We start from the raw sequence: 24,189 nt of genomic DNA, 5'->3' as shown, positions 1-24,189 counted from the left end.
CGGTTATCCACTCCCTAAGTTTGTAGCGTTTTTGCCTGGTATGCTTTTCTTTTTACCCGATATCTCACCCACTGACTCCATTTATTTCACTTTCTCAGATAGACCTGTTGTTTTCACTTTTCGGCACTTCGTTTTTGAGGAACTAAACGCCCACACATGTGTTTTCTTTGCATGTCTATCCTCACTTTTTCGTTAATGTCAATTCCGACGGACATTTTCACTTTTTTATGTAAACACCCACTGGAGGCAGCTCTCCTTCCTGATACTCTGTACTTTCCATTTTCAGATTGCGATCTGCTGTCCCCTGACGAAGGGCCACTGTCCCGAAATGCATAGGGACTCCAATAATGCAATTGGATCTTCTTGAACTTTGAATCGTGTATAAAACCTTTTCATCTAGTCACTATGAGTTAATACGTCACTCTTAAAATAAAACTCATCTATGGAACATTGATGAATGGTGATATCCCATTTTTGACTCTATTATATACTCATTGAACTTTTGTGAAGAAGTTACTTTCTCTAATCGGAGTGCCACAGGATACAGTGCAGGAGGTCCCTGCACTCCCCCATATACTTTAATGTTTCTTACTCATACACAATACCAACCTAAAAAATAAACTTTTTGGGATATGCCGACAGCAAGTATTTTTAGGGCTACAAACACATTTGGGCACCAAAGGACAACGAAGTGGTAGCATGTGCCTGTGATGTCTTAGAGAATTACCAGTAATATGCAATTCTGCAGAAAAATAATGCTAGGACTAACACCAAACATAGCAACGTCGTGTTTGTTCTGTTTCAGCACCACTTCAGGTAATCCACTCGCTGCCTATCTAGGAGGTCTAGATGGAACTGAAGCTCGTGTTTATTGCGCAAAAAATGCAGCCATTTCTAATTGACCTCTCCCGCAATGGATCATTTCCAAGAAATAAACAAAGAAATGTATCCCGCTAGTTTTCTATGATGTAGAGTTTCCTGAATATCGTCACAGGCCTCTCAATAATCAACAAGTATCAAAAAACCATTTCCCTAGGCTGCCGTGCCTATGGAACTGTCATCACATCAGTGGACTGGCCAGGAGGCCTTGTTGAATAATAGACACCACTGGTAACAAAGGCATTATGGGCCACTGTGCACAACAAGCAGTACTCCTGTAGTACCGTTTTACACACACTTACATGCCTTCGAGATTTGTCATCAAAACATCTAAAATTGCCTGAATCCGGCCTTCCTCCTTGATAGATGCCAGACCGGGAGGGAGGGATATCTGGGGGCCCTCTACAGCAAGCCGGTCAGGAATAGATATGCAGGACCCATGGCACACACGGTCGCAATATGGCACAGGGCCAACAAGTGTATGGGATGGTCGGATAAACTTACCAAGACAACACCCCTATGGTCGTCGCAACGACTGGGTTCCCTTTGCTTCCTTTAGGGATTCGACAAATGGGACACGATAGGGATCTCGACAGTGGGAGACCTAGTACATAGGGGCAGACTACTGACATTTGCTGAGCTAAAGGCCAAACACTCCCTTGCACTGACTGAATCTTTTCGCTCTCTACAAATCAAACACGCCATCCTCATTGCAATTCCTGATCTCACATCCATACCTGAAACTCCCCCCCTGGAGGATATACTACTGTCTGAACCTCTCCCTGAAAAGGCCATCTCCTACACTTACCGCAAGCTCTGTAACAATCTCCCTGACTCCTTCCAACCTTTGCGGAACAAATGGGAGGACGACTTGGGTCTTTCAGATGATGAGGAATGGCAGGCGGCCCTAATGTCCCCTAGGGAAGCAGCTATCTGCCATCATTTCCGACTGATCCAACTGAAGGTTTTACATAGAGCCTACATGTCTGCTCCAACACTGGCCAAAATTGGTAGACGCCCTGACGTGTTGTGTCTAAGAGGTTGCGGCTCACCTGGCACCTTCTATCACACCCTAGGGGACTGCCCGGTGATTCAACACTTTTGGGGGGGAACTATCCGTAAGATGGGCAACTCCCTGGGTAAGACAGTCCCACAATCGCGAAAGAATGTGTCCTTAATATGTGGGGAGCCACTAACCTGAACGAACTGGAACTACAATGGGCGGCGCTGGGTTTCCTCCTTGCTAAGCGCTCCATCGCTATGAAATGGGGCGCTCCAGAGAGGCGGCTGGTGGTGGGCTGGATGGCTGAGATGGACCGTTGCATGATTGTCGAAAAAACAGTGTATAAAGTCAGAGGCTGCCCCAAGAAATGGGATAAGAAATGGGGAGATTGGAACAAATATCGAGGTGAACTCTGTAAATCTCCGACAACTGAGCTGGCAATGGCCCGAGCCGGACCCATATGACGAAACGTATGCGAATTTATTTTCCTGCTTGATTTGTACATTGATTCAATTGTGTTGTTTTAATTGTGACTGATTTCATGACTCTGTTTTTCCTTCCAATAAAATATTATTTAAAAAAAAAAAAAAACATCTAAAATTGGAACATTTAGGAACTATTATATACATTCCGTAGAAATAGAAAGAACTCCGCCCTCTCTGTAGTTTCATCAACAGAGAGTTGGACGTTTCAGGACCGATTTACAAAGGCACACAAGAGTATGCAAAGGAGACCTCCTGTAGTACCACTTCCGTCTCATAAATGTTTTTGTGAATTGGAGAAAATATTTGCCAAATGTTAACACCCTACACAGGAGCAGGTGATTGGAACAGTTGGACCGGGGCACGCGCTCTTCTAAGCCTCAGGAGTAAAGTTTGGTGCTAGACAGAGGCAGAGGGAGCGTCAGGCCTGGTTGTGCTCTTTGTCCACGCAGCGGGGTGGGAGGTGGAAAACAAACCTATGCGCCTTCGCCTCTATAGAGCCCACTATGAGGGATGCTTACATTTATCTAAGGGCTGGCTCAAGCAGGAAGCTGAGGAAGTCAGTGAGCGAGAACTCCCATTCGGCAGGCAGTGCACTGTCTCTTTGCCTGAGGGGTCTCTGTGAGAGAAGGACAGGTGTAGCACGGCGGTGCAGTCTGAAATGGAACATGGGCTGAAGGAAGTCATGGAACCAGGCGGTAAAAAGCAGGGTGCGACTATGGAGGGAACATAATCCACACAGAAGCAGGGACACTGGCTTTGGCAACGTGGGCAAAATGGCGTTGGGCAATGAAAAGCATTTTGTTGTCAATAATATTCAATTGTCTAACCTCATGTGTAAAAGAACACACTCAAGAATCTTTTATACGAAACAAAAGTCAAGCCTTGAGGATTGTTAAAATGGAACAAAATCTAATGTTCAAGCATAAAGTCTCAGAGCAAACGGTACCTTTAAGGCCATTTTCAATACATAGAGAAATACATTTTACAGTGCCTCTTTCTTTGAGAGACTAATGGCCAATGCTTAATTAAAAGTAAAAAAACAAATTGGAAAAACATCCCAATTGTCACGCTGGTAGAAATATGGAGGTTCCAAGGCACTACTTCACAAATACATATTTGTAGCATAAAGCACACCTATACATCGTCTGCACAGAGAAAAAATTGCATAAGGATGTGCTGGGCCCCGTCTGTCTGAGGTATTTGTATTAATGCACAGAGCATTGTTTAAAGAATCCGCACGTTCCAGTGTCCACGTTCACCCTCTAAAGAAGTTTTTAATATGTAATTTGATTTAAAAGTGTGTTCCTTGGTTTTGACGTAATTGTATTTTGTAATGAAAGGTGCTTCGCTCACGTTGTCCCCGGATTTACTAAACCCTGACAGATGGTAGTCACATGTGACTTGAGAAAATAGGTTAACCTAATGGAATGACGCCAAGGTCGCAATATTCCCCTTTTGTCCCAGGATTCCAGGAACATGACATGAACGACAATGCCGAGGAAATGTCCGTTTCTAGCACAATAACAGCGTATCATTATGACTTAAACTCGTAGTGCACTACTACTTACCTAAAATTAACGTAGGCCAATTGGCTATTCTTGCTTTCAATCCCTGGTGAAATATTTCATGGAGGAACATTATTGTTTCACTGTAAGAGAAAAGTAAAAAAAATACAATTTACTACCTTACTTAAACATATAAAACAAATTTAAACTACAGAAATATTCTGCTATTGGACCCACAAAAGGCCCATTACACTAGCAAAAGCAAGAGGGTCGAACAATAATTTGAATGTCAAATCGTTTTGGAACTTTGTCATAAATCGTCAATTAACAGTTTTGCTCGTTAGAATTCTACAGACAATGCCAAACTGACTCTATTGTTGAGCTTCATCAATACATATGTCTCTACATGTCTTTCATCTTTTTAGCAAATTAATAATTTTTTTTTACACACGCCACATGGAATATGGATTTCCTGTCACTGGACAGTAGCCGAATTTCTCAATGTAATACAAATAAAAGAATGTTGTAGGATTTAAGCTGATAATTATTTATACTCGATGTACATAAAATACAATCACGTTTAAAAAATAAAGCAATACATAATATTCCACCCAAACTAGTTAAAATATGGTATAATTATTAATATTATTTTTTGGAGATGGTTCATAAATTATGAGTACGAAAGACATTAAGAGGAAGAAATACATTTGTACCATAAGCAATACAGCCACATGATGATAAAAAATCCAATTTAAAACCAAACCCAATAAAAACCACGATGATGCTAAAGTGCAATAATTCACATCCTTAATTATACAATCTGATTTAGTAATATTTTCCGCATGTATCAGATTCCAAATTTGCAGCCTCCCCGAGCTACTTTTAACCCGAGCTCTCCCACAGAGCCGTAAACTTTTTATAGGAGCCTGCTCTCAGAGTGTACTTCTCTCGTGTTCTTTAATCCTGCACAATTTACTGTAAAAGTTGGAATATACGCTGATCTCCATCGCTGCAGAATCAGCGACCTGGAGGCCAGGACCAGGATGAATATCTATTTTTAGGGATAGTTGCTGTTAAGTCTGTTTAGTATTCTAAAATGTCTGAGTGTTCAAAGTCTTTGGGACCTTCAGTGTGTCCAGGCAATATTTATTAATATTTTCCCAGAATCCATCTAATTTCGGGCAGCCACAGATAATGAGTCCAGTTCCCCCCTCTCTCTAAATTGCACCTAAAGCAATTTGATGGGATCTAGGTGTTGATTTTCTGCAAAGAATCCAGTGTAGGGTACAGCAGCCATTTTATATAAAATTGCATCCGTTTAAAATTAGATACTTTCAACACTGAGCTATTAAACTTATTGACCTAATGCCCTTCCTGATTTTTCCACTTCCTCTGTTCATTCTGACATCATTTATTTTCTCATTGTTTCCGAAATAAGGAGACCCACCTGCTTATCAATCGAAAATATGGTATCATTTGATGCCATAAACTCATACCAAATCATCGTCCTCAAGCGAGTCTATGACAGAGTAATACAAATCATGACAAGTCTGACACTAATGCTTCCACACCATCAACACACAGCGTTTGTGCAGGCCCAGCGCTTTACACCACCTCGAGGCAGAACTGAGCCAAAAGACATGAATCTCCCAAGCAGGGCACTACCACGTTGATAACAGAGAGGGTTAGCCACTTAGAAACAGTTGTTCCCTAGCAAATCAAAGATTTCTTGGAGGGTTTGAAGAAGGGTTTAACCCTCATTAAAAGTCATTTTCCTCCTTGGGAGCTTAATGTGGCCCTCTCTCGGCTCATGCAAGAGTTTTTTTAACCCATACATAGGGCTACTCTTCAGCATCTGTCCTGGAAGACAGCTTTCCTTGTGGCTATCACCGCAGGGTTAGTGAGATACACCACTTTGCTGTCAAGAGCCATACACAGTTTTTCATGCCTTTAAAGTGGTTATGAGGTCTCATCCGAAATTCCTCCCAAGGTGGTTATGGATTTTTTCATGTAAACCAGACTATTTCCTTGCCTACTTTGTTCCAACATCCATCTACTCCAGCAAACAGATATCTTCATTCCCTGGATGTTAGAAGGGTTTTGAAATTCTATCTGGTTAAAACTAAGGATCTACGGAGATCTGACCAGTTATATGTAAACTATGGCTGTCTCCGGACAGGTCTAGCAGCTTCCAAGCATTCCATCTCCAGATGCGCTGTTTTTCAGTATTTTACTCTGTTACCAAAAAGCTAACAAATCCCTTTCCAGTAAGCCTAAAGCTCACTCTACCGAAGAGACGGCAGCTACTGCCGCCTTGCTTCGAGTATACCCATTGCTGAGATTTGCAAGGCTGCTACCTGCAAGTCAGTTCATACTTTCACTAAACACTACAGCCTGGATTCTTATGCCAAGGCAGATGCTCAATGGCAGGCTTCACTTCGGAATTTATTTTCTTAAACTTACATCAACTTCTCTGTCTCTTTTTTATAGGGTTGGGCTAGCTAATCCTTTCATGTGCTTATGACTATACATGGAAATCTCCTACAAGAGAAGGAACAGTTTCTTACCTGTAACTCGAGTTCTCTTGTAGGGGTATTTCCATGATAAGTCATAAGCAAACCGCCCTCCTCCCCGGTGGAATAGACAGACGGATTCATAACATGGAATATGCATTCACTTCTCAGAGCTTTCAAAGAGAACTGAAGTAACTGCCACTGGCTGTGCATGATGGGATACTGGTGGTCTCTATATTCTTAAAGGCACAGCTTCTAATTTTCAGACATATAATGGCAGCCTATGGGGTTTTCTGACCTCTCCTTTCATCCCTTGCATGAAAAAAGGAAGTTTGCGAAGGGGAGTTTTCTGTGGGCCAAACACCACACAAATAGCACAAAATATAGTATACTGGCTGTCTTTTTTTCACTGCAAGATGAAGATACGGCCAGAGTAGCCTATCTATTTAGGCTGCATTATTGTCTTTCTATCTCTTAAGTGTCTTTGCAGGCCCTCCTGAAGAAAGGCGAAAAATATACACTTAAGAAGATATGGCTAAAGAAGTGCTCCTGGGTCCCCGCACATGGGCGGGACTATTCAAGTGCTTATGACTATACATGGAAATCCCCTACAAGACAATCTCCTTTCCCCGTTCTCTATGCTTTAGAAAAATGAAGCGACATATTTTGTTATGCACAATCCCTCATGACATGCATACTAGTGTTGCAAAAGCCCTTTTCTCAATCCATCAATGATAAGTAACATACTGCATGTCACTTTCTTCTACTTCTCTTCACCCATGCATGTGCAGGCTCATACACATACGCATTCCTCTTTTTCCCTTATATGAGGAGCTGGAATCATCAGTATCATGTGCAGTAAATGCTTGTGTGTGTATGGCATAAGGTTTCTTCTTCTGGTAATGTTTGCTCATTGCTTCCAGTCCTTAGGGCTCTGGTACTTTTAAGAAAGATTCTTTAGTTTCCGCTCTTTGGCCTTGTCCTCGGTTTAGTGGCCCCCTCAGCAAGACACCTGTCGCCTCCAGGTGTAATTGATTAGTGTTATGCAGCACAGTGGCTACAGGAATGAATTCCCCCTACTTCTGGAGCCATGAAAAAAGAAAAAGGTGTAAACGTTGCGCGCAGCAGTTGACAATCACCTCTGTTCTTCTTCCTTGGAGCAAATTCACCCATTAACTGCAGATCTACATTCAAGCGAGCATGCTTAGTTCACAAACTCTTACACTCTAACCACACCTACTATCCTGCCAAGAAATTGAAAATCTGGAGGCCCTCGTCAGCTATGCAGCTCGGACAATGTCTTCATAGAAACCCATTTCTTCTATAACAAGTGGATACTTAGTCTTTCTTCAGCTGTGCTCCCAAACACTGAAGCTCAGTTCCCTACTGACATTTGGGTGATTACCTCAATTAAAGCATTTAAGAAAGAACGTTAGCAATTATTGATAACTGGACTATTTTCTCCCTCGTGCCGGTAACCAGATCTCCTGTCAGGACAGCCCCAAGCTGTCTTCTCTGTCACAACCTGTTTGGATTCTAGAATTTGGGCTGTGCATGTAATCTTTAAACTATCATTTCTTTTTTGCTTACATTGTATATATTATGCATTGGATTCTTCCTTCATCATTGCATCTAGCCTGCTCTGTGTTTGTTTGAGTCAATGGTTCTGTCTGTGTTGCCTTGGTGCTGTGTAGAGACCACAGTCAGAGGCTCGGATTGTGCTAGCGCAAACAGTAATGTCCTATTACGTATGGTAATCTTCATTACTCCGGGTCCCGTAGTCCTCGACACCTTCGTTCACAAGTGAGATAATTCTATTTCCCACAGAAAAAAAGAAAGAAGGAATACTGCACTTACCCCCACCCCCCTCCCGCCGGGAGTACAAAAGGGTACATGTCCCAGCATTCCCTCTGAAATACCAAGCCCAAGATGAAGGCAGGCACGCAAAGGGAGGGAGGGAGGGAAGTCACGAAGGAGTAATGAAGATTACCATACGTAATAGGACATCACCCTCCGTCCTCGACACCTTCGGTCACAGTTGAGACATACCAAGCAGCAACCCGGCATTCATCCACAAGAAAAAAACACAACAAACCACCAGGACAGCACAGAAACCCAGAGATTTATTGGAAACACAGAAATCAAGGGCGAGCACAACCCAACATCCCCAAAGCAAAACCGCCCTCCACACCCAGCAAATTGGGAAGGCGATAATGCTGGATGAAAGTATTGGGAGAAGCCCAAGTGGCCGCCCTACAAATCTCAGAGAGAGGAACACCCCGGACCTCAGCCCAAGACGCCGCCACCCTTCTAGTAGAACGACCCTGGACACCCACCGGAGGAGGGGAACCAGAAAGAGAGTAGGCCAAAGAAATGACCTGCTTCAGCCATCTACCAATCAAGACAGAGGAAGCCTTGCGGCCACGGGAAGCAGCCCCAAAGGAGACAAAAAGGGAATCCGAAACACGAAAGGCAGAAGTGCGCTCCAGATACACACGCAGAGCCCTGCACACATTCAGCAAGGACCAACAAAGACCCACCGGGGAATCAAAATCGAGGCCCAAAGCAGGCACGACCAACTCCTGGGCCCGGTGAAACAGAGAAGCGACCTTAGGCACGAAAGCAGAATCAAGGCGAAGAACCACCCCACCCTCCGAAAAGGACAAGAAAGGTTCACGCGCCATCAAGGCCCCTAACTCACCAAGGCGTCGAGCAGAGGAGATGGCCACCAGAAACACCACCTTCAAGGTAACAAACTTCAAGTCCACGACCGACAAGGGCTCAAAAGGTGGATCCAGCAAAGCCCAAAGGACCAAAGGCAAATCCCACAAAGAAAAGGAAGGCCTGGACTCAGGACGAGAAAGGGAAAACCCACGGAAAAGACTAGAAACGAAGTCCTCATCATCCGACAGGGTCCCCCACGGGGAACGAAATACCCTCACAGCCCCCCACTGAGCCCGCAAAGTGGACACAGCCCAACCCCTCTCGAAACCTTCCCACAAAAATTGAAGCACAGTCTGCAAGGAACACAGCAAAGGGGAAAGGCCCAACCCCGCACACCAACTACTGAAATTACTCCAATGACGATCATAAGATCGGAGGGTAGAAGGTCTACGGGAACCCTGAAGGGCCACAGCCAAATGCTCAGGGAAGCCACGTCGCCGCCACCCCTGCCTCTCAACCTCCACACCGACAGCCGCAACCGGAGAAGAGACAGGGACGGGGACGAACGCAGGGGAGACGGGGACAGGGGGAGAAACCAAGGGCCCTGGATCGCCAACAGATGAACCGTCGGAAACCAAGACCTCCGAGGCCAAAAGGGCAGGACCACAACCACTTCCCGAGACTCCAGACACAAGCGAGCCAGAAACCGAGGAATCAGCGCCAGGGAAGGAAAGGCATAAAGCCGGCGCGGAGGCCAAGGAACCGGCAAGGCATCCACCACCCAACAACCTTCCTGCAGGAATCGGGAGCAGAAGCGAGACAGCTGCGCATTTTGCCGGGAGAAAGGGAGGTCCAGAAAGGGACGCCCAAACCTCACGCACACAAGCCGAAACGCAACCCGGGCGAGAGACAACTCCAACGACCCCGGAAAGCAACGACTCAGGGCATCTGCCACAAAGTTGTCCACTCCCCGAATGTGAATCGCCGTCAGAGACAGAAGGTGACCCTCCGCCCAACAGAACAGGGAACAACCACAGCGTTCAGAGAGGCCGAACGGACCCCCCTTGATGGTTCAGATACGCCACAGTCACCACATTGTCGGAACGCACCAGAACATTCCGACCCAGGAGCAGGGCACGAAACTCCTTCACAGCCCGACAAACCGCCGTCAGTTCCCTCCAGTTGGAGGAGCGGCGACACTCCAGGATGGACCAACGACCCTGAAGGGACTGAGACCCCAAGGTCGCCCCCCACCCCAGGGAGCTCGCATCTGTAGTCAAAACCAGAGAAGGGGAAGGCTGCAGAGGGAGACCCCGAGACAGATGCAACCCGGTCGACCACCAAACAAGAGTCGGGAGGACCACGGGAGACACAGGCAGAAGGAACCTCAAATTCCCAGACACAGGATCCCAATGGGACAGAAGATAACTCCACAGGGGGCGCAGGCGGAACCGAGCCCAAGCCACCGTAAAGACCATCGCCGCCATCAGACCCATAAGCCGCAACCAGAGGCGGACCGGAAAACAACCCCCAGCCCGAAACAGCCGAGCCAGGGAAACTAGGGTCAGGACACGAGGGACAGGCAGGAACACACGGTTGAGGTCCGTACGAAACCAGGCCCCAATGAACACCAAGTCCTGAGACGGGGACAACTGACACTTCGGGATCAGGAACCCGTGCTGACCCAACGCGGAGCAAACCAACTCCCGCGCCTCCAACAACAGGACCCGGGACGGAGCATGAATCAGCCAGTCGTCTAAGTAGGGGTACACCATCACCCCCTGAAGATGAAGCCAAGCCACCAAGGGAGCCACCACCTTCGTAAAAACCCTCGGGGCAGACCGAAGGGCAACACACAAAACTGGAAGTGACGCCCCTGAACACAAAACCTCAGCAAGCGACTGGACCGAGGATGCACCGGAACGTGGTAGTAGGCATCCTGAAGATCCAGGGTACACATGAAGTGTCCCGGAAGCAACAAAGGAATCACCCTCTGCAACGTCTCCATGCGAAAGGGAATTCTCAGAACCCACCTGTTCAGAACCCTCAAATCCAGAACCAGACGGTAACCCCCCGTGACCTTGGGCACCAGAAAAATCAGGGAATAAAAGCCCGACCCCAACTCCGCAGGAGGGACCTCCTGAATGGCCCCCTTGAGAAGAAGATCCTCCACCCCTCGAGAGAGATGAAACCTTTTGGAGCGGCATGCAGGCCAAGGAGTTGGGTAGACACCCGAGTCCGGGGGGGGGGGCAGAGAACTCCACCAGATAACCCTCGCGCAAGATGTCCAACACCCAAGCGTCGGAATAGGACTGAACCCAGGCGTCTAGGAAGAAGCGCAGACGCCCTCCTACCAACAACCAGGGACCCACAGCCAAGGACTCAGGAACGGGGTTTAGCAGGAGGAGGGGACCTAGCCTTACGATCCTGACCCCGACCAGAAGAAAATCTCCTCTGGCCCTTCCAAAACTGCCTTCGAGAAGAAGGGCAGAAGAAAGGCCGAGGCTTAAAGGGAGCAGGGGCAGCATAAGAAGCCTTAAAAAAAGAAGAGTGCTTCTTTTCCTTAAATAGCTTGTGCAATTTGTCTTCCAACTCCCCCCCAAACAGCATAGAAACCTGGAAGGGCATACGCAGAGCACAAGACTTCTGCGCAGAGTCCGTCTTCCAGTCCTTCAGTACAAGACTGCGACGAGCCGCCACACAAGCGCCGCCGGAGAGGGCAGCCGCCCGCACCACGTCAAAAGAGACATCAGAAAGCAGCTCCACCTGACGCTCGATGTGTCCAAGAAGAGTGGAACAGTCCGTGGCATCATCCATAGACTGATAGAGGGACTTATTGTCAGACAGCAAGGACTGCGACACGTAAGTACCATAGACACCAGCCCTCAAGGTCAGATGGGAGCCAGAATACACGTTCCGGAGAGCAACGTCAGCCTTCTTGTCCACAGGATCCTTCAGCACAGCGTCCTCCGACAAGGAAGTGCGACCCACCAAACTTGCCACAAAAGAGTCAATGGGGATCGAATCCGGGAGCTCTGAAGCCATATCCTGCAGGGGGTAAAGCCGGGCCATAAAACGCGGACCCAGAATACGATCAGGATCAGCCCACTCTCGTTTCAAAACATCCTTAATAAAGGGGTGCACCGGGACATCCACCGTGGCAGAACTCTGGAACTGCCTCAGCAAAGAACTACCAGAAGTACTGGGGGTAGCCACATCAGCGAAGCCCATGTTCTCCTTGACATAACGCAAAATATCCGGCAGAGCGTCCTTGTCAACATACTTCCCCTTGAGGTCAGAGTCCCCTGCCACCGCAGACTCATCCCCAGGGGAGTCCAAAGAAACAGGAGCAGAAGCCGCCCCCCTGCTGCGAGCCCTGCCAGCACCCATCTCAGCAATGGTCTCCTTAATTAAGCGCTTCAAACGCGCATCATCACCCCCATCAGGGCGCCTGGACTTGGCCCTAGGAGAAGGAGAACGAGACGAACTCGAGGAAGAGTAAGACGACCTCTCCCTATGGCGTCGCTTCTTAGAACACTTGCCCATCTTCTAGCAAGAAGCAGGAATCGCCAAAAACCGCTACGCGGTACTCACCACTGCCCCGCCATTTAAGCACCAAACAATGAGCCCGGGACAGGAGCGCCTGACCTCCATGAGGAAAGAAGCCAGGCCGAGGAAACCGGAAGCCGTCATCACACCACAGCCAATCCAGCTTCGAGCAGGAGGCCACCCCCCCCAGAAAGCCAGGCAGACCGGGAGGGGCGACCATCGGGCAAGCGCTGGACCACGCAGAACAACATCCACGCATGGCCATACCAGCGCGAAGCAGCCCCCACGCCACTCCCCCCAAACCCGGCAGGGGGGGAGAGGCAGAAAGATCCAGACGACAACATCCAAGTAAGTCCAGCGCGGGAGCTCCGAGCTCCTCGTGCTTCAATCACCTCTGTCAGAATGACAGAAAAAAGAACAGAGGGAATGCTGGGACATGTACCATTTTGTACTCCCGGCGGGAGGAGGGGTGGGGGTAAGACCAGCACTCCTTCTTTCTTTTTTTCTGTCGGAAATAGAATTACCTCACTTGTGAACGAAGGTGTCGAGGACGGAGGGACCTGGGGGTAATTAGCTCCTGCTGCCAAGCAAGGATGGGCCACTAAGATTAGGATGGCATTATGCCTGAGAGTCAGGCCATGCCACTGTGGAGAAAACAACGCGCCAATACATGAGTTAACTCTTATGCAACTCTGCAACTCTACCAATGAAAGCCCTGGTACATCATCTAGTCAGCAGAAGATATTGAGCAAGAGTCCCTCATGTACAACAGAACACATACAGAATGGTACACTTCATCCAATTTTCCCTTACTCCGAATGGACACCAGTGATCTGTAAATTACGTACACATACCTGCAAAGGTGCATTAACCTGCTGAGGTAGCCCTCCCAATACAAGGAAACTTACTAACGTCAGCGCAGGATTCTTTAGCCCACAAGGCCACACATGAGAGAGTTGTATTTAAAAACTAGTCTTAAAAAAAATGAAAAATATAAAATGTTTAGAGTAAGAAATTGGGTTATTGGTTGAGGGGGTGGAAGCAGCGCTATGTCAACAACCACAATCAATGCCAGGGTGTACCACAAAAGTCAATAAATTAACCTGTCCTTAACCCTCTGGTAGCTTGGCACAAAGTAGTCAATCTTAACTTAAAGTCAATTTGTAAAGTATTTATGCAGCACACAAACAATAATAAAGTGAAAACAGAGCACAAGTAAAATCGTAAACCAATTTAGGCAAAAGAGTACATTTTAATAAATAAATTGATACCAGAATGAGAAAAATCGAATCCGGAAATATGCAATACAATTTTTTAGATAGATACAGAGCCTAAAAGCACAAAGTGCCACTTGCAGTCATCTGATCTTGTTAACTGGGGGAAAGTCAAAAGTTCAAGCCGACCGTGATGGAGTGCAGGCTGGACAAAGGAAGCAGTTTAGTCCAGTTGAAAAAGTGATCTTTTCAAATTCCAGCCCATAGAGTTCTTTTCGCGGTGGAAGAGGCATCTAGGTGCAGGACGAGCATTGTGGATGGCCGTCGATATAGCGTGAAGAATAGTCCTAGGATCGCAGATGGGCATCACTGTAGAGCAAAGATGTGGATAAGCATCACAGAGGGTCATTGCTGGAGCTTCGCAGGACGTTCTTGCTGTGGCGCAAAGTACTGATCTAGTGTCGCTGGTTGTCAATGTAGCACAAAGAGACAGGTTTTATAAAGCTGCCTGCTATTGGTCACTGCTGGCGGCAGAGTCTTGGCCCAAATGAGCCTGCTTGGTGTTGCGAAGAGCCCTAAACTTCAGGATTTCACCTTCTTTCACAGAAATTTCTCAACTGATGCCAGCCAAGGGTCCAGGACCCGGGAGGCACTTCTTGGGGATCAGAAATTCACTCCAGCAGAGGCCAGCCAGGCTCAGGCAGGCCCAGTGCAGACGTTAGCAGGGAGGCCTCTGGAGCTTATTGTGCCCCTGTAGCTCAGACAAGAAATCAGCCAAATGACCTTTGGAGCCACTCAGGTTATCCTGAGATAAAGGGGGCAGATACATTCTTCTTTCTCAGAGAAAGGGGGAAAGGCAGTCCTTCTTAAAAGTATGGGAGTGTACTAAAGAGTGGGTCTGGAGGTCCAATACATATACCTGGGGCAAGCCTTTTAACTGGGGGATTCCATATACTACCCCCACATCTGGTTCTGGAAAGGTCTTCCCTTCCCCTGTCATGGCTCCAAGAAGTCTGGGATACAAAGGAATCATGTCAGGTTCCTTTGTTTGTGCTGGAGGCAAGCCCCTTTGAAGTGCAAGTGGGGCTTGGAACAGCTCCGCCCCCAGCCATCCTGGCAGGATGGCCGATCCTGTGGCAATTTTTCTATAAAAAATTATTTTAAATTACAATGAATTTGAGTCTATACACCATACCTTTATCTGCTGCTGATCAAAAGTTATCACTTCTTAAATGTAATAAGGTAACCCAGTGTTAGTCAACGGGAAAGATAGGCCTTACAGCAGTAAAAACGACTTTAAGAGTTTTCTTTACTGCAAGGGCATGTAAAATTTAAACCCACATGTCCTAGTTTTTAAATACAATGCACCATGTACTATGTGCCTTTAGTGCCTACTTTAGGGATGTTTTTGAACTTGCAGTATATCACATTAGTTATTTGTAAATTTCACTTATGCTGTGCTAAAGAAAAATGGAAATAAATAATTCTCCCAAAGTGTATTACAAGCAAGTCTCAGAAACACAAATGTCTCGAGAATAAATGGATATAGTGTAAATGAGGGAATATGCGTGCTCAGCCTTCAGTCATCTCACTCACAAACAGCCCCATAGAATTCATTAGGCCCGACTCCTGTACCTCTCACTAGTATGTAGATGCTTTCCAGCTGTTCCTACTACCTTGACTTTGTCGAAGCTCTGCATGAAGTTCACTCTGACAACATTTCCAGTGCTAATCTGCTTTCGGATTAATGCATTGTTCATTTTGACTTAGGGGTCTATTACGACGGCGGGCGTACTTTGTCCGCCCGCCATCGCACCGGGAAATGGGACCACCCGTCATGTGTGCGGCGGTCCCGCAAGCGCAATTAGGATGCGCCCGCCACACTGTCGGACGCATCCTGCATTTTTTGCATTGCGGCAGGGGGTGCTGTTAACAGCACCCGCCGCAATGCAAAAAAGGCATGTGTGCATTTGCATGCACAACGTGGCAGGCACCGCACGGTGCCTGCCACGTCGTCCATGCAAATGCAGGTACCCCCTTGTGCAACCCCCCAACATCCTGGGGACCCGCAACGGGCCCCTAACTGAGTTATCCGCATGCCTTTCCAGCTGCTTCCCACTCCCATTGTAATATGGATGGCGGTGTCTAGCAGACACCCCACCATATCGGACCCCTTTTCCGCCCAGTCACCTCTGTGACCAGCGGAAAACCGGCAGATGGTCTTTCCATCCACCGGGGTCCCCCCGCCATATTAATATGGTGGGGGAAATGGCATGCGGGCAGAGGAGAATGTCGGGCCGATCGCCACCGCCATGCGAGCAGTGGCGATCCGCCCGACATTCTATTAGACCCCTTTGTGTCTATAAAATGCTGCCAAAAACCCACAGCGCCAGCTCTAGGTGTATTCACTGTATACCCTCGCATTTAATCAAGCAGCACTGCTCTTGAGTATCAGTAAGGAAGAGCCGCTGACTCTGCATGCCAGAGTTGACCACACACACACTAAAGTGGCAAATCTGCTGTGATTCAAACTAGATTGATATTACCCACAGTATTAAATGATATTTTTGGCAACATAAATCAAGAAAATAAGCACACAAGAGAGTGCTTGATATTCAAGTGACACCTTTGTTTAAAAAAAGAAAAAAGATATATATATATACAATGATGGCTACAATGTAATCCAGTACTGTGAGAAGTCACGTTGTTTTTAAATCACTGTATATTTTGGTTTTCGTTTTTTCACTGTTTAAAAACACAAAAATGTCTTTCTTGCACTTTTTCTGTATGGTCGCGTATACAGGTATTGTTGTTGCGTTGGTATATCACCACCGAAGCATTAGAGAACACAAATAGTAATGAGGGCAATTGGAAATAAGATTGTTCATGTACGAACTGCTAAAGTTTTGTAAATAGAAGGAATTATGTTTTATTTTACTCTTATGAAAATCGAGTACTATAGTTCGTAATGCCCTGAATGTTAGAAGAAAAACTACTCGTAATACAAATGTTTCTGTCACTTAAATGCAACTTACCTCTTCCATGTCTATGATAATGGGGAGAGTAACCTTAGCAACCAATGTACGTCACCAGGAGGCTACGACAGACCTGTTGTGTGTGTGTATATATTCTTATCGCCTCCACTTTGAAGTTGTTGTGAACAAGGCGGTCGTTCCGCCGAAACGCGTAAGCCATCATCGTTGGGTGAATAAAAACTCCTCTTTGATAGAATCCCATGGAGTCAGCGCCTTTTTTTAGTCCTGAAACGAGGGTTTGGATGATTATATATATATATATATATATATATATATATATATATATGTGTGTTGCTACAAAGGTACTCAGATTTGAGGTCGCACACCACTTGCAAGTTGTTCACAAAACATTTATTTAAAACATTGCAGCTTTCTATCCTGACATTAAGTCCATTAGCCTTACGCGTTTCGAGGCATTTGTGCCTCTCATCAGAGGCCGGCGCAGGGAGACTGTTTTCATCGCTGCTACATCTTCCTTGCTTGCATTCAGTAACCGTAATTGGCCTCCGGTGTGCCTTCTTTAAGTAGAGTTCGTATTCCACGATGCATGCTGGGCGATGTAGTTATTAAGCTTCATTTTTTACCCTCCAGTGGGTTTATATTCCTGCACATTACTTCGAGACACTTTTAAAGCATTCCATTAGGCTCCCAGATGGGACTCTGCAATGTTGAATTCATAGCCTGTTCGTGCCACATCAAAGAGGAGCATTACCTCCCTGGCGGTCCCGTTAATATTTTCCAGGCAGTGCAATCCCTCCACGGCCGGAGCCGCAGTGATATGTATTGCTACAAAGGTACTCGGATTTGAGGCCACACACCACTTGCAGGTTGTTCACAAAACCTTTATTTAAAACATTGTAGCTTTCCATCCCGACATTAAGTCCCTTGGCCTTACGCGTTTGGAGGCTTTTCTGGAAGTCATCAACCTGGCAATCCAGGAAGGTGTCTTCCCGACCTCCTGGAAAATGGCCATAGTTAAGCTCCTCCTAAAAAAGGCCTTGTTGGATCCTGGGATTTTAAAGAACTTCCGGCCTATCTCACTACTCCCAGCCCCCGCAAAAATGTTAGAGGCCCATTTAAACAGCCGTCTGAGTGCTTTCTTGGAGAATTCCAGCCTTCTCGACCCCTGCCAGCACGGTTTCCGGAGGGCACATAGCACTGAGTCCGCCCTGACAGTTGTCACAAATAACATCCGTGCTAAGGTCGACAGTGGCCAGACTACCCTTCTGGTCCTGCTCGACCTTACAGCCGCATTTGACACCCTATCTCCCTCCATTCTTACCAAACGCCTAAGGAAGTTAGGAGTGGACGGGCCCGCGCTTAGCCTCCTGAAATCTTTCCTGGAAGGCCGTGCGCAGAGGGTCAAACTGGGTGATTTTCTTTCCCCAGCTAAACCTGTGCAGTGCGGGGTGCCTCAGGGTTCGTCCCCTAGCCCCACGCTCTTTAATATCTATGTAACACCCCTCACCAGACTTGTAAGATCATTTGGGCTGGAAGTCTTATCCTACGCCGATGACACCCAGATCATGGTTTCTCTCTCACAAACTGCTGACATCACAGCTCAGAACTTTAGAAACTGCATGGAGGCAGTTGCTGGCTGGATGGTGAGGAATTTCGTCAAGTTGAATGGGGAAAAAACGGAGGTGCTGATCTTCGGAGGCAAGGAGGAGATCTGGTCAACGGACTGGTGGCCCTCCGCCCTTGGAGCCTGCCTTACGCCTTCTCAGTCCGCTCGGAACCTGGGTGTTATTTTCGATACCAAGCTCTCCTTCGACAAACAGGTCAGCAGGACGACTTCCACATGCTGCGGTGTCCTTAGAACCTTGAGGAAATTAGTACACTATCTGTCTACCGAGGCCCGCAAACTGGTTACAGTGGCTTTAATTTCCTCAAGGTTAGACTACTGCAACGCGCTGTACCTAGGAATTAATAAACTACAGGTACAGCGCCTTCAAACAGTACAAAACGCAGCAGCTCGTTTTGTCGTAGATGCCCCTAGATCTGCCTCAGTCACCTTAATCAGGAAGGATTTGCACTGGCTCCCCATCCAGGCTAGAATAGAGTTCAAGGTCCTCTGTTTCACCCACCGTGCTTTACACGGTCTTGGATCAGAAGACGTCAGATCCTTGGTGACCCTCTATGTACCCGGCAGAGCACTTCGCTCAGCCAACAAATATCTTCTTGCTGTACCCAATATCAACAAGGCCAGATGGGGCGAGAGGGCTTTCTGCTCCCTTGCGCCCAGGATTTGGAACACCCTGCAGGCCGAGATTAAAGGACAAACTTCCCATTCTCTCTTCCGAAGGGCTCTGAAGACCTGGCTCTTCAGGGAGGCATACCTGTAATCGGCACTCTCCACTTTTTCATCACACAGCTTTTCCATCCTCAGCGCCTTGACGCCTACGGGCAAAGTAGCGCTTTACAAGTCCTATCTCAACTCAACTCAACTCAACAAAGGAAGGGATGTGTGGGAAAAGATCTAAGTAGTTTTTGTAGAGAAAACAAATACATTTGTCAATACATAGGGGCACTCTGTCACCAGGCCTATTAGTTACTTAATTAATCATCCACGATTCTGCCCCGATTGATTATAAACCTCTGTTTATGTTTTACACATACATAAAACACATAACAATAACTGTGAAACAATGATCATCAGTCTTTCAAGGTTCCTTCCTGCCCATACAGTCTAATTATGGTTGCGAAACAACACCAATTCATATGCAATCCGTGTGGAAGGTAGTTCCATAAACACATAGGAGGGTAAATTTTAATCTCCACACAATCCAGAAAAGTGTGTATCCCAGTATCTTGTGTTTAACTTCAGTCGGACTCCTCCAATTCGTGAAGTTGATGCGTTTCGGCCAACTCAAACTAGCCTTATCAGGACATGGGCAACAAGTACGCCTACAACATAATGCACAAACATAAATACACATCTTCTACTAAATACATCTCAGGTGCCCAAAATCACATGTGAGTGACAGTACGAACACTTAAAAAGAGCATGGAGATTACACAGAAAAATCCAAAATAATAGTGATTGCAGAACCTCAAAATGAAAGTTGCTCCTTGATGATTAGACATGGGGAAAGGCCATATATACCCACCACCACATGCACCTACTTTCACTCATATTACTCTAGTGGCCAAACACTGGTGCATTCATAAAGGAAGCGAGACTGGATCGCGCCACATCGGACGGAATTTTACCGACGGTGGTTTCCTAAGAAATATGAATTCAATACTAAAAATTAAAGGTCGGTCGCTATCAATGTGGACCGTCATAAGTAATTTGTCATACAATCTTATCCGGAATTCGATAATACAAACTAAATAGTGCTGCATCACGAGGTGGCAGAAGCACTAAAAGAAATAATTATTTATATTGAAACACGGAATGAGGATTGGAACCCATCCGATATATCGTAATTAATATATCAACTTTTATACAAGAAATGGCCATCCAATAAGCCTCGAAAGTTAATCTGTGGCAATTTCTGACGAGGGCGCTACTGCGCCGATACGCGCGTCGAAGACTAACTTCAGCCACTGATACTGTGTATTTGTATTTTAGATAGGTTGCACATGTATTGACAAATGAATACCATTGATTTATGTATGGTAATTTGACACTGTTAATAATTTGATGTATTTTTAAAAACTGCTTTTATACCCTTATCGGACTCTATTGATTGAGATTAAAATAATTTGTTATAAAATGATTTTTTATCTTTTTCATTCACACTGAGTTTCTTAGAAAAGTCATGAGAGAGCACCATTTACAGTGAAATTTGTAGGGGTGCAGCATATGTACAAGTAGTCAGCACCCGCATATGTAGAGGACTTTTAATCATGTTTAGATGCAATGTATGACAAGGTACCAAAGTAAATTGGCATTTGAAAATGTGCAGAACCAACACTGCAAAGTGCAAATCCATACTTGCTGCTATACAGAGATGCTTTTGAAGTATAATCTTTTACTAGAGATAAGAGTGTTTAATTGATTTGCTAATGTGCCTTCAGATTGACTAAATCGAAATGTAACAGACTTTATATATTCCCGATAATTAGCTTAAAGTAGGAAATGTAGTTGCTGTTTAACGTTAGAGGCCTAGTGAACTAAGAAGTGCTAATGTAAAGCGTTGGGCCTATAACCAGCTGAGGCCTAGTACACAGAAATGGAGCAGGTCTGTTGAAAATTGTCTTGCTTAACATTTAACTATGGAAATGTTTTATAAAAGAGCTTTTAGAAGATGTTGCAACATTCGTAGACTGTGAGCTATTTGTGTGTATTCCTTTGCAGGCGCCTCATCAAGCAGATAGTAGAGTAGAAGGGCCCATTGTGTATGAGCGTTAGGATGCTAGACTCAGACATGGAGGAGTAGACCAGGAATTTACAGAAGCAACTTGAAAGGATGAAAAGCCTGAGACCCAAGGACGTTTGAACGGACAAGGATGGACCAGCGCCATGCTGGAAATTTCCAGAACTAACACCTCTTGGAAGGGCGTACCTGAAGGCGTGCCTTTAACATTGTGGGGTTTGGTATTAGGGACAGTGCCCCGAGGGTGGAGGCAGAGCAGACGATCTGAGGAGCGAGAGAGAGCGGTCGTTTGGCCAAAGAGCGTAGTTGCAAGTCGAGAACTATAGTCTGGGAGAGAATGTGGGCGAACTTCTTTTGGAAGTCACCACGGCTGACACCTTTTTGATAGGTTGGGCTGTTGTTGAGTAGGGATGTCACCTAGCATAGAGTAGGGACAGATAAATCTGAATTTATGTCTATTATCCTGATGAGTACCAGAACTCAAGTTATAGCAATCTTGTTTAGTCTGATGGTTCTGGAATTGATTCTCGTTTTGTTCATTAGCCGTTTGAGACTTTTCCGTAGGATTATGTTTGTATTAGTACCTGTTTATCTTTTGAACCTCTTGCTGAGGTGCCTGTATCTCCAGTTATTTTTGGTTATGTAATAAATCTTCTAAATTCAATCTTTAATCAGTGGTTCTTTGGGGAAAGCAATTGGGTATCTTGAAATTGATTGTTTAGTTGTGACTAGGTTGCTTAAATTCACTCTATGACAGGTAAAAAGGTCCAGTCGACCTGTGACGGGATTCTGGAGAATGGTAAGCAGACTCTAGAGGTGAAATCCCGCCTTTTCAGTTGGTAGCAGAGGATGGTTACCTTCTATAGTGAGGGTAATCTAGAAGTAGGTTGAGATTTTCCCCGAGGCCCATAGAGAACAAAGGATGAGCATCCAGAGAATCGCGGATGGAGGATGGCGTTCCATGGAATCTGACGGAGAGTAACAGTGCGGCAGAAAGCAGCAGGTCGGAGGAGAGTGAGTATGAAAAGGGTCATGCGTTGTTAGATTGCGGTGTCATGTTGTATTGTATGTGTATTGTCTTGCGGAGTTGAATGCCTGTAGTGTGAAAGAGGACAGGTTGTGAGCGCGCGCAACCGGTGAAAATCTTAAGCTTAAGGAAAAGTTTAAGTGGTTCGGGTGTATCGAACACCCAAAGTAATTGTTGACCATTGTGAAAGGGGGTCATGAGGTACCATTGATCGCCCGCAGGACCGAGATAGGGGGAACGAATGTGTGAGTGTGTGTGTAACGGACGCTGGTCCGAAGTTATCGTGAGCTTGTAACCTATCAGAGTGGCGATTGTCTGCTCGTTCGCGGACAGACATTTGCCAGTTGGTGACAATTACAGTTAGACTGTGGCCGTACAGTCAGGGAAGTGGTTGCTTGGTCGGAAGCAATCATTTTCAGTGTGTGAGTGGGACGCATGCGAGACCGCGAGAAGAACGGAGAAAGGAGGGGAACTGCTGCGAAACGGAGGCGAGTGACGTCAGAAGGAGCCGCGCTGTGATAGGGCGGTTGGTGTGAAGCCGCGCTGTGATAGGGCGATTAGCGTGAAGCCGCGCTGAGATTGGTGGATTGTCATCAGGAAGCATAACGAGTGTTGTAAACAAGGAAACGTTGTGGGTTTCATCATGAAATGTTTTAAAGTATTGCGAAAATGTTTCAAAGGAGAAAACAGGATAGAACCTCGGGGTGGGGAGGAGGCTCCACCCGAGGATACTCCAGCTTATTATATGGCAACGAATGTTGGGTTGCATACTATATTGTGGCTCGATAATTGGTGTAAGATGACAGATGGAAACGAGGAATTGACTTTTCCTAAATATGGAACGTTTAGACAAGAAGTGTTATACTAGTTGAAAGCGATTATGGCTGCATTGCGACCTTTGCCGAGACCAACACAGTTTGAAGCACTAAATGCATGGATCAGGGCAGCCCACGACAGGAACAGAGATAGGAGACAAGAAAGAGTGAAACGCTCGGTAAGGGCGGTTCAAGAAGCGAGATGGGATGCCATGGAAAAGAGATGGAGGGTACAGACCATTGTAGGGGATAGGTTGTATCCGTTGCTGGAAAGTGCAGGGGATGGGCAGAAAAAGAATACAGAGGATGAGGAAAGCGAGACAGACGACAGCTTGATAGAGAGGCTGTTGTCGGAAAGGCCACCCCCATACAATCCAGAGTTGCAGGGAACGCAAACATCGGCAAAGCACTGGGAAGCCCCAGTAGGGGAAGGAGGGGTTCCAATGGGGAACGGATGGGAAACCCCAGGGGAAAAGTTTACCCCAGAAAAGGGAGAAAGGGCACCCCCACCCTCCCCAGTGACAAGAGTAGTGGGAAGATTTACAGTACAGAAAGTTAGGGCAGAAGAGGGTGTCCATTCTCAGAAACTGCCAGATGCCCTGACGGTACCTGTTACCATAGGCCCTATAGTATCAGTGTACAATCCAGAACAGACACAAGGTGAAAGTCCACCAGCGATGGGGAGTGAGAGGAGTGCCAGTGAAGGCAGAACTGATGTGGCTGATAGGTGGAAGACCTTACCCAGACCGGTAGAACGGAGCACCTCTTTGGTGGCATCAGCAGACTCCTCGGAAGAAAAAGGGGGTTGGAGGGGATCGATGGATCTGAGAGGACCGAGGCCGAGGTCGATGAGGGAGCTAAGGCCAGATTTGAGAACTTGGGAAACAATTGTGGACACCCAGAGCGACAGATCAAGGAATGTGTTTGGGTCAGAGAAAGAAGAGAATAGGATGGGTTCTCACTGTGCAGCTAGCGAAAGCAGGCAGGGATGGGAACACGGAGGTGTGGGAAGCAGGGGGACGTCCCACCACTCCTCCGGAGACAGTCGACAGGAGTGGGACTGTGAGGGCTGCGAAGGTAGAAGGGTTCCTCCTAACACACCTGAAGAGAACAGGAGAGAGAGTCAGGATTGTGGCGGAAGGGATTCTAAGGAAACTTCTAACCAAGGCACATTG

At 46.5% G+C, this 24,189-nt stretch overlaps 1 protein-coding gene across 2 annotated transcripts in view; it reads right to left on the bottom strand.

Annotated features, from left to right (window-relative positions):
* RASGRF2 (Ras protein specific guanine nucleotide releasing factor 2) overlaps nt 1-24,189 on the bottom strand; it is a 1,720,695-nt gene that overhangs the window by 1,009,475 nt on the left and 687,031 nt on the right. For both annotated transcript variants that reach the window (XM_078675315.1, XM_078675317.1), the window contains exon 6: nt 3,936-4,015. In XM_078675315.1, coding sequence (XP_078531441.1) covers nt 3,936-4,015 — 80 coding nt within the window. The remainder of the gene's footprint in view (nt 1-3,935; nt 4,016-24,189) is intronic.

This window comes from Lissotriton helveticus, chromosome 2_1 (assembly GCF_964261635.1).
Source record: "Lissotriton helveticus chromosome 2_1, aLisHel1.1, whole genome shotgun sequence".
NCBI lineage: Eukaryota > Metazoa > Chordata > Amphibia > Caudata > Salamandridae > Lissotriton > Lissotriton helveticus.
The sequence above is the reverse complement of the archived record's forward strand: the minus strand, read 5'-3'. Positions and strand labels throughout refer to the sequence as shown.